Here is a 16,930-nt window from a genome sequence, read left to right as displayed (position 1 = left end):
GCCTACGGAATTAAAGTTTGAGGGAGTTCCTCCCTTTTCAACTCCTCCGTGGTATTGTTCTCCACATACGGTCAAAAACAAGTTTAATGTATCCCTTTCCTGCAGCCAAATGATCTAGTGGCATCATGGGTGGATTTTTCATAATTTCATAATTAATAAATGTTATTTAATTAAGAAAACCTGCCGAAAATCCGGTGTTTCTATGTCAAACAGTTTGGCTATATTTCAGTCTTCTGTGATGCATATAAAGTGTAATATTGGAATGCAAACAAAAAACGAGTTTGCATTCCATTTCAACTCTACAGTACATCTGACATGGTACAGGTGTCTTTTTTAAGCCCATAACCATGTACGTGAGGTGTGTCCTTTGTTTCATTATAGATTTGTTTAAGACTACCAAGAAAGACTCTGTGTGACCCCAAGAAAGCTAAGGTAAATGAGCTAAATGACTACCGCCCGTAGCACTCATTTTCGTCATCATGAAGTGCTTTGAGAGACTAGTCAAGAACCATATCACCTCCACCCTACCTGACACCCTAGACCCACTCCAATTTGCTTACCGCCCAATTAGGTCCACAGACTACGCAATCGCAACCACACTGCACTCTGCCCTAACCCATCTGGACAAGAGGAATAGCTATGTGAGAATGCTGTTCTTCGACTACAGATCAGCATTTAACACCATAGTACCCTCCAAACTCGTCATCAAGCTCGAGACCCTGGGTCTCAACCCCACCCTGTGCAACTGGGTACTGGACTTCCTCACGGGCCGCCCCCAGGTGGTGAGGGTAGGTAACAACATCTCCACCCCGCTTATCCTCAACACTGGAGCCCCACAAGGGTGCGTTCTGAGCCCTCTCCTGTACTCCCTGTTCACCCACGACTGCGTGGCCATGCACACCTCCAACTCAATCATCAAGTTTGCGGACGACACTACAGTGGTAGGCTTGATTACCAACAACGACGAGACGGCTTACAGGGAGGAGGTGAGGGCCCTCGGAGCGTGGTGTCAGGAAAATAACCTCACACTCAACGTCAACAAAACAAAGGAGATGATTGTGGACTTCAGGAAACAGCAGAGGAGGGCACCCCCCTATCCACATCGACGGGACAGTAGTGGAGAGGGGAGTAAGTCTTCCTCGGCGTACACGTCACGGACAAACTGAATTGGTCCCCCACACAGACAGCATCGTGAAGAAGGCGCAGCAGCGCCTCTTCAACCTCAGGGGGCTGAAGAAATTCGGCTTGACACCAAAAGCACTCACAAACTTCTACAGATGAACAATCGAGAGAATCCTGTCGGGCTGTATCACCGCCTGGTACGGAAACTGCTCCGCCCACAACTGTAAGGCTCTCCTTAGGGTAGTGAGGTCTGCACAACGCATCACCGGGGGCAAACTAACTGCCCTCCAGGACACCTACACCACCCGATGTCACAGGAAGGCCATAAAGATCATCAAGGACAACAACCACCCGAGCCACTGCCTGTTCACCTCGCTATCATCCAGAAGGCGAGGTCAGTACAGGTGCGTCAAAGCAGGGACCCGAGAGACTGAAAAGCAGCTCTATCTCAATGCCATCAGACTGTTAAACAGCCACCACTAACATTGAGTGGCTGCTGCCAACACACTGACTCAACTCCAGCCACTTTAATAATGGAAATGGATGGAAATTGGTGTAAAAATGTATCACTAGCCACTTTAAACAATGCTACTTAATATAATGTTTACATACCCTACATTACTCATCTCGTATGTACATGTATATACTGTACTCTATATCATCTACTGCATCTTTATGTAATACATGTATCACTAGCCACTTTAAACTATGCCACATTGTTTACATACCCTACATTACTCATCTCATATGTATATACTGTACTCGATAGCATCTACTGTATCTTGCCTATGCCGTTCTGTACCATCACTCATTCATATATCTTTATGTACATATTCTTTATCCCTTTACCCTTGTGTGTATAAGGTAGTAATTGTGGAATTGTTAGGTTAGATTACTCGTTGGTTATTACTGTATTGTCGGAACTAGAAGCACAAGCATTTCACTACACTCGCATTAACATCTGCTAACCATGTGTATGTGACAAATAACATTTGATTTGATTTGATTTAGCAAAATGCAGTAAAAGGTTAAGACCACAAGTGAGGTTTTTATTGCTCAATCTAATTTGTGCTGAATAAAGCAATTATCGAGATTTTAAAGTGTCACCAACAAAACACGTAAACAATAGGCCTCTAGCAAATGTAGCATATTGCATTCATTTTCCACACGCAAATAGCACTTTTCATTGGTACTAAAAGAAATGACACTCAATGAGGGCAGCATTTATTTGTAATCTCGAAGCAATGAACCCAATCAGTCCTCCATGACAACAAAGTCATAAATCACAGAGTAGGCTAATAAATCCTTCATTTTTAGGTTACTTTCAGGTAAAATAATTTGACAAATCTATATTTTCATATTTCCAAGTCCTATTCTTGAAGATCAACGGGTATAAAATAATTGGACAATAATCTGACACACTTTGTTTTTTTAATGTATTGAAGTAGAAAGCAATGGGTTAGAAGATGACTACATAACCCATATTGTAAAATATAACATCCATTTATGGCCAGCCATATAAACTCTAACATGGATTTATCCTGCAACTGGTAATATTCATCTTTGTCTTCTTCTAACGTCTCTTAAGGGGAAAGTAATACAAAAGTACCTGAAAGTAATCAGATTACATTAGTGAGTTTGAACAGGTAACTAGTAACTGTAAAGGAATACATTTAGAAAGTAACCTACCCAACCCTGTTGATTGTAATCTAACCTGTGTCTTCTTCTTAAAAGGCCCTGTCTATCTCTTAATCTCATCTCAATCCTCCTCCTCTCCTTGCCTCTCAATAAAATATCACGGTTTGACCAATTTGACATCAGATTCTGATGTTTGTTCGCATTTTTCCAAAAGTCTAAATTCTAAGTGTTTTGGATACCCTGCGTTGCTCCTCCTTGTCAGGCTGTGGGTAACTGGTGCATGGAATCAGGCGCAGGAGAGCAGAGATGAAAATATCGGTCATTCGTAAATAACGGGCAAAATAACGAACCCGGGAAACAATACCTGCCATCAAGATACAACCTGAACATAATAAACAAACACGCACACCAACATGGGGCAAACAGAGGGTTAAATAATGAACATGTAATTGGGGAATAGAAACCAGGTGTGTAGAAAACAAAGGTGAAAATGAAATGAAAAGTGGATCGGCGATGGCTAGAAAGCCGGTGACCTCGACCACCAAACTCCGCCCGAACAAGGAGAAGGAAGTCGTGACACTCCTGCTGCAGCTGCACCCTGGGTTGTACCGCTGTTGTTGTCGATGCCTCGCAGCTGGTTACATTTATGCATTAATTCAGAATGTTTAAGTATAGAGTCAAAGGCCCAATGTAGCTGTTTTTATCTCAATATCAAATCATTTATGGTTAAGAATTAAGTACCTAACTGTGATGGTTTTCATTTAAAATGGTCTAAAAGAAACAAAAATAGCTTCTTAGAAAATAGCAATTTCTCAAGCAAAAGGACGGTCTCGGAGTAGTCTGAAAGGGGAGGGGGAAACTGAAAACTAGCTGTTATTGGCAGAGAGGTTTGGAGCACTGTTTCTTATTGGTATATTAACTAAGCAGACGTAAACTCCATCCCGCCAAAACAGGCTGGCACAGCTCTCACACTTAAAGGGCATCAGATGCTCTATTGGGATGAGGTCTGGGGACTGCGCAGGCCACTTAAGTAAACTGAACTCGCTGTCATGTTCCAGGCAATTTTGGTGATCGTGTGCCCACTGGAGTCGCTTCTTCTTGTTTTTAGCTGATAGGAGTGGAATCTGGTGTGGTTGTCTGCTGCAATAGCTCATCCATGACAAGGATCTACAAGTTGTGCTTTTCAAGATGCTGTTCTACACACCACTGTTGTACTGCGCCATTATTTGTTTGTGGCTAATATTTTGGCTTGCACGATTCTTGCCATTCTCCTTCGACCTCTTTCATCAATGAGCTGTTTTCACCCACATGATATTTTTTTGTTTGTCACACCATTCTCGGTAAAACCTAGACACCGACGTGCATGAAAAGCCCATGAGGGTGGCCGTTTCTGAGATACTGGAACCAAAAAGTGGAGCAAAAGCGTGCCTGGCATCAACGATCATACTACACTCAAAGTCGCTTAAGTCACTAGTTTTGCCCCTTCTAACATTCAATCGAACAGTAACTGAATGCCTTGATGCCTGTCTGCCTGCTTTATATTGCAAGCCACAGACACTTGACTCACTTTCTGTAGGATCCATTTTTGTGAATGGGGTGGTGAACCTAATAAATTGGCCAGTGAGTATATATAAAACACAGGAAATCTAGTTTTTGACTGCACTGTGCCTTTGGGAAAGGGTTAAAACACAAACAACTCCACAGTTAAGTTTAGGCATTCATTTTGAATAGTTAAGTTAAGGGTTAAGGTTTGGAATAAGGTTAGAAGAAAAAAATGGGTGCCTATCACTGGGATTCAACCCCCAGAAGTGGAGCTCGTGGCTTACGTCCATCCACCACCCCCATCCACTACGTCCTAGCAAAACCCCAGCCTACTTCATTGTAATAGCTCTCATCATCGCCCATAGTGGCCGGTTTTGGGTACCTGGACGGATGTTGGATTTACAAGTGGATCTTGAGCAATCTGGCTGCTCCTCTCCTCTACTCTCCTCTCCTCTCCATCCCTATCCTCTCCTCTCCTATGCTCTCCGCACCTCCCTCCCTCCCCTCCTCTCTTTCCTGTAATAAACTAAGTGAGGGATCCCAAGAGAGGGAGGGAGGGAGGGAGGGAGGGAGGGAGGGAGGGAGGGAGGGAGGGAGGGAGGAGGGAGGGAGGGAGGGAGGGAGGGAGGGAGGGAGGGAGGGAGGGAGGGAGGGAGGGAGGTATCTGGAGTGAGTGCATGGGCCAATTAGAGTGTTGCCCTAGGTCGGCTGTTATCTCTCTCTCACACAGCCTTTACAGCATCTACACACAAAGCCTTGCCCCCAGGCACACACAGACACAAACACACATATACACACACATGAACTTAGATGCATACACACAAATGCACCAACACTCACAAACACACACACACGTGCACCAGGCGCATACACACGTACACACGTACACACACACACTCACACAAACACGTATGCACTCATACACTATCCGTATACACACACTTACACACATAGACGGTTTCTTACACATATGTTTTATTTAAGTGCTGCAGTCAGGCATCCTCTCAACTTACCCCCCTCCACACACACACACACACACACACACACACACACACACACACACACATCGTATCGAGGCATGATCTAACAAGGTTAGAGAGGGGGGGGAGTGAGGGAAGAGGAGACGGGAAGAGGGGGGAATTAGAGAAGTGAGGAGAGGAAAAAGAGAGGAGAAGGGATTTGACAAGGAGGGGAAAAAGAAGAGAGATCAATAGAGTTGCCTGAAAGCAGGGTAGACACAGCTGGCTAGCCTGACCACAGCCACATACACACACACGCATCCATAGAGTTAGAGAAATGGACAGAATATGAAAGAGAACGATATGGAGAATTACAGATGTATAGATGAAGCTGGACAGAACAGAGCAGAGACATACTATACAGACAGACCTACATTATATTGTACTTTTAAGTTCCCCATCAAGAAACCAAGAAACAATTGGTTTCTTTGGAACTAACAAATAGTCACTGACAACAACCAAAACAAAACAGCTGGGATTCTAGGAGGGGTTCTGAAAGACACTCATGGGGTTGTCCACTGAAAGTTGACTAGCAACTAGCAAAGTTGACTAACAACTAGTACTCAGAAGGTACAATGCGCACGTAGCACAACAGGCATGCACAAATCCACACATGCATGCAATTACACATGCAAGCACACACACATGCACACATGCACACAATCACACATGCACACACAAACACACACACACACACACACACACACAAAAGCACATACAGGAGGGTAAACTACAGGAGATGGAGGGCCGAGCATGCCCCCAATCACATCGACCGGGCTGTAGTGGAGCAGGTTGAGAACTTCAGGTTCCTCTGTGTCCACATCACTAAGGATCTGTCATGGTCCACACATACCAACAGTTGTAAAAAGGGCACGGCAGTCTCTCTTCCCTCTCAGGAGGCTGAAAAATTTGGCATGGGCATCAGATCCTCAAAAAGTTCTACAGCGGCACCACTGAAGGCCTCTTGACTGGCTGCATCACTGCTATGTATGGCAACTGCTTGGCATGCGACCGCAAGGCGCTACAGAGGGTAATGCATACAGCCCAGTACATCACTGGAGCTGAGCTCCCTGCCATCGAGGACATCTATACCAGGCGGTGTCAGAGGAAGCCCCTAACAATTGTCAAAGTCTCCAGCCACCTAAGTCATCCTTATCCAATTCTGAGGTGCATATTGAAGGTATTGGAAGAACTGTCCACATTTACTTTTCGTCAGCCAACAAGATGAGTAGGCCTAACAAACAGCAAAAGCACTAGCCTTTGTCAATCTACTATCCCCCATAGAAGGTTGACCTATTCTACTCTATGTGAGAAATAAATGTTCCAAACATAGTCTGGGACAGTTTTGGAATGTGATAGATCCTAAATTAATATAACCATTAGCATACTTTTTTTTAACGCAATGTGGCTGATGGAACAGATCAGAATGTTTAGCTTAAAATGTTGATTAGGCTATTTCTTCACATTATAAGCGTTGCAATGTGCACATGCTAGTAGGCTATAAGCGAGAATGTTCCATTAGCTGAAAACACCATTATCAAAAGTGACCGCAAATGCAACTATGATTTTATTATCAAGGTCTATTTTTATGGTGAAAATGATCTTCCCCAAACTTGAAACTCACTCGCTGCTTATGTATGCCAGTTAGACTCTACACCCCTTGTAAAGTGGATTAATGTGCTTAATTTTAAGAAGTTATTTGGCCACTTTAGTTGCGATACAAACCTTATTAAAACATATAGGCCTATGGGCTAGGCTACATGAGGTGTGCGACTATGATTAGAAAAAGTCGCAAAAAAAGGCATTGTTTCTTATGCTGGGCATCATTCACAAGTGATAATATATCATTCACAAGTGATAGGCTAATATTGTCACCCATCAGACGGTTCTTGATTTAATCTTGTCTTTACATATACTAAATAATATATGTGTGAAATTAGTTTTTATTTAGAATAAAGAATTATCATGCACATGTATCAAAACTAGGGCAGCGGGAAAAAATACATGTCATCTATGCCCTTAAATGGAGGACACTTTTCTCCATGGTTTATTTTCATGCCAGCCAGGTAGGCTACGCTCCTGTTGTAAATATAAGCAATGTGCTTAATATTAGGAAAGTTGAAAAATAAATATAAGCCAGTAGAAAGCAGATCCTCCTCTTTTTAGTAGAGGCCGTCATTCTGTTTTCTTGCTCAATTGCATATCCTATTGAAATGTTGCGCAACATGAGCTGATGGGCTCTCGTGAAGTGTTTGATTGGATTTACAAGTACATTTGCATTGATGTCAGAGTGATTATAGGGACAATAGAGTGCTGAGTACCAGGCAGCAAGTTTGGTAGGCTACTAATGACCATCAGCAGCATTACCATGACTAAACAGTCACGTGGAATTTGACTGCCTTCATGACTCGTGACCTGTGTTGCGGTAATACAGTCACCACAACAGCCCTACTCATCACACATGCTGCTGCTACAGTTTATTACTTATCTTGTTGCCTATTCACTTTATTCCTAGTTATAGGTACAGTACATACACTATATATACAAATGTATGTGGACACCCCTTCAAATTAATGGATTAGGCTATTTCAGCCACACCCGTTGCTGAAAGGTATATCAAATTGAGCACACAGACATGCAATCTCAATAGACAAACATTGGCAGTAGAATAGCCTTCCTGAAGAGCTCAATGACTTTCAACCTGGCACCATACTGAGATGCCACTTTTCCAACAAGTCATTTTGTGACATTTCTGGTCTGCTGGAGCTTCTCCGGTCAACTGTAAGTGCTGTTATTATGATGTGGAAATGTCTAGGAGCAACAAAGCCGCAAAGTGGTAGGACACACAAGCTCACAGACACTCACGGCCGAGTTCCAAACTGCCTCTGGAAGTAACGTAACATAAGAACTGTTCGCTGGGAGCTTCATGAAATGGGTTTCTATGGCCGAGCAGCCACACACAAGCCTAAGATCACCATGCTCAATGCATAGCGTCGGCTGAAGTGGTGTATAGCTTGCAACCGTGGAAACGCATTCTCTGGAGTGATGAATCACGCTTCACTATCTGGCAGTCCGACGGATGAATCTGGGTTTGGTGGATGCCAGTACAGCGCTACCTGCCCCGATGCATAGTGCCAACTGTAAAGTTTGGTGGAGGAGGAATAATGGTCTGGGACTGTTTTTCATGGTTCAAGCTAGGCCTCTTAGTTCCAGTGAATGGAAATCCTAACGCTACAGCATACAATGACTTTCTAGACTATTCTGTGCTTCCAACCTTGGGGAAGGCCCTTTCCTGGTTCAGCATGACAATGACCCTGTGCACAAAGGTATAGCCAAGGTATCATTGCTCATTGTGTATTTCTTATTACGTGTTATTACTTTTCTATTATTTCTCTACTTTCTTTCTCTCTGCATTGTTGGGAAGGGCCCGTAAGTAAGCATTTCACTGTTAGTCTACACCTGTTGTTTACAAAGCATGTGATGAATAAAATGTGATGATTCGATTTGAAACTGTGATGTATGACTAAGCTGGTAATTGCAGCTTATCTGCCAGAACAGCTAAAGGTAACTATATCCCCTCTTCCTTCCTCCTTTTCTCATTCTCTCTCATCCTCTTCTCTGTTCCTCTCCACCCCCTCTTTGTCTCCTCTGCTTTCCTTCTCTCTCCCCTTTTCTACTTTCGTCCTTTCCTCTCTACTGTTCCTCTGTTCGGCTCTCTTTGCCTTCTTATCTTCTCTCTTCTTCTGATATGAGAGGCTATAACTGTTTATGATGTCTGTTATGTCACTATTATGACAGGGAGTTGTACCTTGATAACAAAGGGTTGTCTCACAGATCAATCCAACTCTCTGTCCAACAGGAAAAACAGTTAAAGCATCCCAGTTGAACTCACTCTATCTGTAACAAAGCAGCTGTCTCCTGAGAAATACAGCATGCACACACACACACACACACACACACACACACACACACACACACACACACACACACACACACACACACACACACACACACACACACACACACACACACACACTATTTCTCTCCCTCTATTTTACACACACATTTGAGTCAGAGCTGTCTATGTTGATGTGTCTCAGTGTTTTGGAAAAATAAGTGTGTTTGTTGGTAATTGTTTCTCCGTTGTCTGCTAAAATGTCCTTCGTCACACACACACACACACACACACACACACACACACACACACACACACACACACACACACACACACACACACACACACACACACACACACACACACACACACACACACACACACACACACACTCTCTCTCTGTCACGCTCTGCCTTTCCCTCCAATCGATTGGTAACAGTCTTGTCTAAGACATACTTTAATGTTCTACTCCTTTTTCTTCCTCTTTCTTCTGCACATGCTATTTAACACTTCTCTATATCATCCTCTTATCTCACCCCCCCTCTCTCCCTCCCTCCCCATCTGTCTCTCTCTTGCTCTGCATTCTTCTCCCTCTCGTTGCCTCCATCCCTCTCTTTTTATCTGTCTATCCCTCTCCTATTCTCCCATCTCTCTTTGTCTTTTCCTACCTCCCTTAATCTCTCTGTCTGTCTGTCTGTCCATCCATCTTTCTGTGTCTCTATTTCTCTATTTCTCTCTCTCCCTCACCCTTTCTCACTCTCTCTCTCCCCCTCTCTCTCTCTCTCTCTCACTCTCCCTCCCTCTCTATCTCTCTCTCTCTCTCCCCCTCTCTCTCTCTCTCTCTCTCTCTCTCACTCTCCCTCCCTCTCTATCTCTCTCTCGATCTCTATCTCTCCCTCAGGTCTTAGATATCTGCATGGTGAATGGAAAGTGGATAGAGTACTATCTAGGGATGAGTGGGCAACTTCACATGACATTGTTACAAATCTAATCGGACTGATAGGATCATTTTACCTCTGTCTATAAGGTCATCACCTCACTCTAGGCAACACACGCACACACATGCACATACTCGCTGGCACGTCCACAAATACAAACACACACACTGTGCTGCTGGAGCCTACTGACATTTACAGGCTTAGGACTCCGTGTCAAATACAGAAACAGAGAGAGAAAGTTCAAATGAAGTTTGATCAATCATCAGACAGAGTGTTTATCTTTGATGAACTGAGTGAGTATACACGAGTCATAAAATATAAACACACTCTGTGTCACATGTAGAAATGGAATCGTGGAGTCTTTGGTCTTTGTGTGTGTGTGAATGTTATTTATTCTGCAGTGAAGCTGTCTCCTAGAGAAGCTGCAGATTACCTCTCAATGCTTTAAATAATGAGAATTGTGAACTGGCACACACAGAAATTGGAAAGAAAATAGCTTTTCGTGACAGGATGGAGGATAGCTTCAGTTACAGATATACACACACACTCGCACACACACATGCTTCAGTTACAGACAGAAAGACACACACACACATTCAGAAGATAGCTTCTGTTTGTTCATCTCAATCAACATAGGAGCAGCGGGCTGAGCTTTCTATATTTGTGTTCTGAGGAGTCCCTCCGTGTCAGAATCACACTCACACAGACCAACAGACCTGGGTTCAAATATTAATCAGGGTATTTCAATTACTTACATAGACATTTTGGAAGTAAGTATTTGGGAGAAAATAAAATGTACGCTATTTAGAAGAAATAATTTGAAAATACTCAAATACACAACAATAAATATTTTTTTTAAATGCCCACCAAGGTTATTATAGTTTTGTGATGTAATATGTGTTTTTATTTCTATTTGTTTTTAGATTTTTATTTGAAATTCAATTTAGTTTCAGTTCGATTTCAGACTTGATTTACAAATGTTTTATTAGTTTTAGGAGGGATTAAGTTCACATACATCTTAGCCAAATACATTTAAACTCAGTTTTTCACAATTCCTGACATTTAATCTTAGAAACAATGTCCTGTCTTAGGTCAGTTAGGATCACCACTTTCTTTTAAGAATGTGAAATGTCAGAATAATAGTAGAGAGAACTATTTATTTCAGCTTTTATTTATTTCATCACATTCCCAGTGGGTCAGAAGTTTACATAAACTCAATTGGTATTTGGTAGCATTGCCTTTAAAATGTTTAACTTGGGTGAAACGTTTTGGGTAGCCTTCCACAAGCTTCCCACAATAAGTTGGGTGAATTTTGGCCCATTCCTCCTGACAGAGTTGGTGTAACTGAGTCAGGTTTTTAGGCCTCCTTGCTCGCACACGCTTTTTCAGTTCTGCCCAGAAATGTTCTATAGGATTGAGGTCAGGGCTTTGTGATGGCCACTCCAATACCTAAACTGTGTTGTCCTTAAGCCATTTTGCCACAACTTTGGAAGTATGCTTGGGGTCATTGTCCATTTGGAAGACCCATTTGCGACCAAGCTTTAACTTCCTGAATGATGTCTTGAGCTGTTGCTTCAATATATCCACATAATGTTCCTGCCTCATGATGCCATCTATTTTGTGAAGTGCACCAGTCCCTCCTGCAGCAAAGCACCCCAACAACATGATGCTACCACCCCCGTGCTTCACGGTTGGGATGATGTTCTTCAGCTTGCAAGCCTCCCCCTTTTTCCTCCAAAAATAACAATGGTCATTATGGCCAAACAGTTCTGTTTTTGTTTCATCAGACCAGAGGACATTTCTCCAAAAAGTACAATCTTTGTCCCCATGTGCAGTTGCAAACCTTAGTCTGGCTTTTTTACGGCGGTTCTGGAGCAGTGGCTTCTTCCTTGCTGACCAGCCTTTTAGGTTATGCTGATATAGGACTCGTTTTACTGTGGATATAGATACTTTTGTACCTGTTTCCTCCAGCATCTTCACAAGGTCCTATGTTGTTGTTCTGGGATTGATTTGCACTTTTCGCACCAAAGTACGTTCATCTCTAGGAGACAGAATGCGTCTCCTTCCCGAGCGATATGGCGGCTGCATGGTCCCATGGTGTTTATACTTGCGTACTATTGTTTGTACAGATGAACGTGGTACCTTCAGGCGTTTGGAAATTGCTCCCAAGAATGAACCAGACTTGTGAAGGTCTCCAATTTTTTTACGGAGGTCTTGGCTAATTTCTTTTGATTTTTCCATGATGTCAAGCAAAGAGGCACTGAGTCTGAAGGTGTCTGAAGGTGGACCTTGAAATACATCCACAGGTACACCTCCAATTGACTCAAATGATGTCAATTAGCCTATCAGAAGCTTGTAAAGCTATGACATCATTTTCTGGAATTTTCCGAGCTGTTTAAAGGCATTGTCAAGTTAGTGTATGTAAACTTCTGACCCACTGGAATTGTGGATAGACATAACATCTCTGTATCTCTGTCATGATGGAATCTGTGACACCATTGGCAGCACCATTGAAGCCAGCTCAATATTGAAATAGTCAATTTTCTTCTCAAGTAAAATTCATTGGCTGATCCCTCTTGATGACCCGGCTGTCACGACTCCAATTGAGTCATTAAGTCATGTCAACCAGGTCATCAGGAGGGATCAGCCAATGAAGTTGGATGTTGACTAAATCAAAAAGTTGAAAGTGCTTAACGGCATTGCCCATGCTAACACAGGCTTTTGGCCACTAGTGGACTCCATACAACTCTACGTCCAGGTCAAAGGTTTGGTTAGGTTCAAATTCTAAATAAATCCTAATGTGACTTGGATTTAAAAGATATGCGCCTAGACTGGTGCAATAAATATGGTGGAAGGAAACAATTTTTTTTACTTTAGCATTAGATGTTAGAAGAATCAAGTACCTTTACCTTAATCTGACCTAATGAGAGGGGAAACAACAACAAATGAAGTCATGGCACATTTGATGTGTTATGTTTATGTAATATTAAATATGGATCACTGACTAACCCCCTCAAATAGCGTTAATAACAACAGCTACAACAACAGCAAAACATAAGCAATACAACACTTCTTCACAAATCTATCAGTTCAAAGTGTGTGTGTGTGTGTGTGTGTGTGTGTGTGTGTGTGTGTGTGTGTGTGTGTGTGTGTGTGTGTGTGTGTGTGTGTGTGTGTGTGTGTGTGTGTGTGTGTGTGTGTGTGTGTGTGTTTCTGTTCAAGAAAACTATACATTCCAGAGAGGTGGTTGTTTCGGTTTCTCAAGCCTGATGACAGTTGTCCACAGACTGAAAATATTCTCTCTACAAACACTTCGGATGCAAGGGCAGAAACCAGATCCAATGCCACATAGCACAGCTTTAGATAAAAAGCCATTCTTACCTGCCAGAACTGGAGAACGTGACTTTGTAAACATGACCCCCTTTTACCTCTTTGAGGTATTTCCATAGCTCACAAGGGGCACTTAATGCCCGGCCAGGTTAACTCTCCAGCTGGACAGTGATCTCAGACACAATCTTCGATGTGAGGAAGCTATATTTCTGAAACACTGTGGTCGAGATGCTTGCCGAATTCATTGTGCTGGCATCTTCCTGGGGTCCTGCTACTCCATGGCTTTCTGATTTGCTGAAGTACAAAAGACTCTGCTTCCTTCTTCAGTGGCTCCATCTCTGTTGAGCGAAGTGCCAGAGACACAACTGAGTCCATCAGGCAAGCTGCTGCAGGGGTTGGATCGAAGTTGGCTGCCAGAGGATTCAGTATGTATGCGAAGTGCTGTCGCAGGACCTGCACCAACTGTTTTGCAACAGTAGTTGACTGCAAGTCTGCCTCAAGGTTGAGAAGGCACGGCACCACATCAGAGAGTGACTGGCTGTCAGTTTGAAGTTAGTCGGTGTGAATTTTTCCAATGGCTTCAGAAACTTCACAAGCTGCTCTAGATTGGCCCAGTCACTGGTCAGTATGTTGGTCGTCGTGCATTTTCTAAAGGCTCCAGAAACTTCACAAGCTGCTCTAGATTGGCCCAGTCACTGGTCAGTATGTTGGTCGGTGTGAATTTTCTAAAGGCTCCAGAAACTTCACAAGCTGCTCTAGATTGGCCCAGTCACTGGTCAGTATGTTGGTCGTCGTGGATTTTCTAAAGGCTCCAGAAACTTCACAAGCTGCTCTAGATTGGCCCAGCCACGCTCTGTGCTCACCCTCATATTTCTTCTCTGTTAGCTAGTGATAGCTAGTGATAGTGATGCACAAGCTAGGCCTATTTGAAACACCGGCATCTACTGACAGCATTTATCCACAAGATTCAGATGCTTGAAAACCCTATTAGAAAAAAACTGCTTGAAAACCCCATTTGATTTTTGCTCAAAGTTTAGAAGAAAAAAACTAAAACTTCTATTTTATTTTAGTTCGTTTTGCAGTCAAAGATAATAGTTCCAGTATAGTTTTAGTTTTTCAACTGTTTCAGTTTACTAAATGATCTGTCCAATTTGAGTTATTATTTTATTTTCAGTTTTTGTTTACTATAATAATCTTGATTTGAACCCAGGTCTGCACACCAACCCTGTTACCTTATTAGACATGGACTACACATACATATCCAGTGGTAGGCTACCTGAGATGATGGAGGCGTGTCTAAACTCTTCTGAGAATTCGTGGAGCTCATAGGGTGACATCTCATAGAAGTCCTCTCCTGGAATACAAACAAAAACATAGAGAGACTGAGTGTGTGTAAAGTGTGTGTGTGTGTTAGAGAAAGTGAAAAAGAGAGAGACAGAGAGAAAGAAAGAGATATAAACAGGTATCAAGGCCTGTTTAGCATTGAGATTGAACCCAAGATAGCAGCCAGTTAGAATATATCAAACAGTTAGAATATAACTTTAAAAAAAGCTAAAACATAAACCATTTCTTTTTCAATTCCAGGAACAATGTAGCCTAACTTTTAACAGTTGACTACACATTATCAAGCATTTACAGTAGACCTGACAAGACACATTCTATTCTGCTGGTGACTCGCCGATCGTGTGTTGGTGTGTGTGTGTGTGTGTGTGTGTGTGTGTGTGTGTGTGTGTGTGTGTGTGTGTGTGTGTGTGTGTGTGTGTGTGTGTGTGTGTGTGTGTGTGTGTGTGTGTGTGTGTGAGGGGTATGGTACCTTAGGGGTTTAATAAAGCGGGTGACAAGGCTCCATGTTTATGTATGAGGCTCTGAAACAAGGTTTCTGTCTGTAAGACTGATTTCACCTGCAGCCATACATACTGTTACTGACTTAACTTCCTCTCCTCTCCTCTCCTCTCCTCTCCTCTCCTCTCCCTCTCCTCTCCTCTCCTCTCCTCTCCTCTCCTCTCCTCCCTCTCCTCTCCTCTCCTCTCCTCTCCTCTCTCCTCTCCTCTCCTCTCCTCTCCTCTCCTCTCCTCTCCTCTCCTCTCCTCTCCTCTCCTCTCTTTTCTATTGCATCAAACCATATCCTCTCCTATCCTGTGTTCTCTATCATCACCCTCACCTGTTTCTTCCTCCTCCTACAACAACCCCCTCCCCCTGCCCACCTGAGAGGTATGTGTGGTCAGCATTATTTCAAACCTCCATCCTCACCTTGCCAGTCCCTGTACAGCTCAGCCCACCAATCCCATCACTCAGCAGATAGCTTATCCACCAATCTCTGGCCTCCTCATTGCTACTCTACATTCCAGAACACTTGCACTAACACACACACACACACACACACACACACTTGACGAGTCTTTATTGCGGGGGCATTCAGATTACAGGTGGGTAATTTATGTAAAGTCGCTGTTTCGCTTCCAACACACCACCTTAGATTACGTGAGTGTTTCTACCTCTCTCTCTCTCTCTCTCTCTCTCTCTCTCTCTCTCTCTGTCTCTGTCTCTGTCTCTCTCTCTCTCTCTCTCTCCCTGTGTGCCGTGGAGAGAGCTGCTGTTACTAGCTGACCACCTGCCTGGGTAACAGAACGCTCAGTCAGAACTCCAGTCACGATGTATGGAGGTGGGGAAGGTAAACATCAAAGCTCACAACACTAATTTGGGTGTTAATGGTAACAATATTAGCATGTACATAACAGTTGTAACACAGGTAGTATTTGCATGCTCTTGTCCTTTACATTCCTGGTCTACATATTTACATGTCTCCATGTTCTTTCAACTTCAGTGCTGGTCTATATTAGCTCAGTGTTAGTTCAATTCTAGTTCAAAATAGCTCAATGTTACTTCAAGGTTAAAATACTTGTGTGTGTCTGTGTGTGTGTGCGTGTGTTTGTGTGTCTGTGCGTGCGTGTATGTGCATGCGTGCATAGAGTGTGTGTACGTAGAGTGGGAGTGAGTAGAGTGTGAGTGCTGGTGTATAGGTGTGATTGCATGCGTGTTGTGGAGTAAGCTGAATTTGAGGCGTGAGGAACTGCTGTAGCTGCACTCCTCTCTCTAGGCCTCCTCTCATCTTTCACTCCCTCTCATCCCCTTTTTAATTATTACTGACAATACAGAACACATACTCACTCACTCTTAATATACAGTGGGGCAAAAAGGTTTTAGTCAGCCACCAATTGTGCAAGTTCTCCCACTTAAAAAGATGGGAAAGGCCTGTAATTTTCATCATAGGTACACTTCAACTATGACAGACAAAATGAGAAGGAAAAAAATCCTGAAAATCACATTGTAGGATTTTTTATGAATTTATTTGCAAATTATGGTGGAAAATAAGTATTTGGTCGATAACAAAAGTTTATCTCAATACTTTGTTATATTCCCTTTGTTGGCAATGACAGAGGTCAAAC

At 43.0% G+C, this 16,930-nt stretch overlaps 1 protein-coding gene across 1 annotated transcript in view; it reads right to left on the bottom strand.

The window, feature by feature from the left end:
• LOC112219931 (GDNF family receptor alpha-2-like) overlaps positions 1–16,930 on the bottom strand; it is an 82,767-nt gene that overhangs the window by 45,169 nt on the left and 20,668 nt on the right. The window contains exon 3 of the mRNA XM_042302451.1: positions 14,761–14,838. Within this exon, the coding sequence (XP_042158385.1) occupies positions 14,761–14,838 (78 nt within the window). The remainder of the gene's footprint in view (positions 1–14,760; positions 14,839–16,930) is intronic.

This window comes from Oncorhynchus tshawytscha, linkage group LG20 (genome assembly GCF_018296145.1).
Source record: "Oncorhynchus tshawytscha isolate Ot180627B linkage group LG20, Otsh_v2.0, whole genome shotgun sequence".
NCBI lineage: Eukaryota > Metazoa > Chordata > Actinopteri > Salmoniformes > Salmonidae > Oncorhynchus > Oncorhynchus tshawytscha.
The sequence above is the reverse complement of the archived record's forward strand: the minus strand, read 5'-3'. Positions and strand labels throughout refer to the sequence as shown.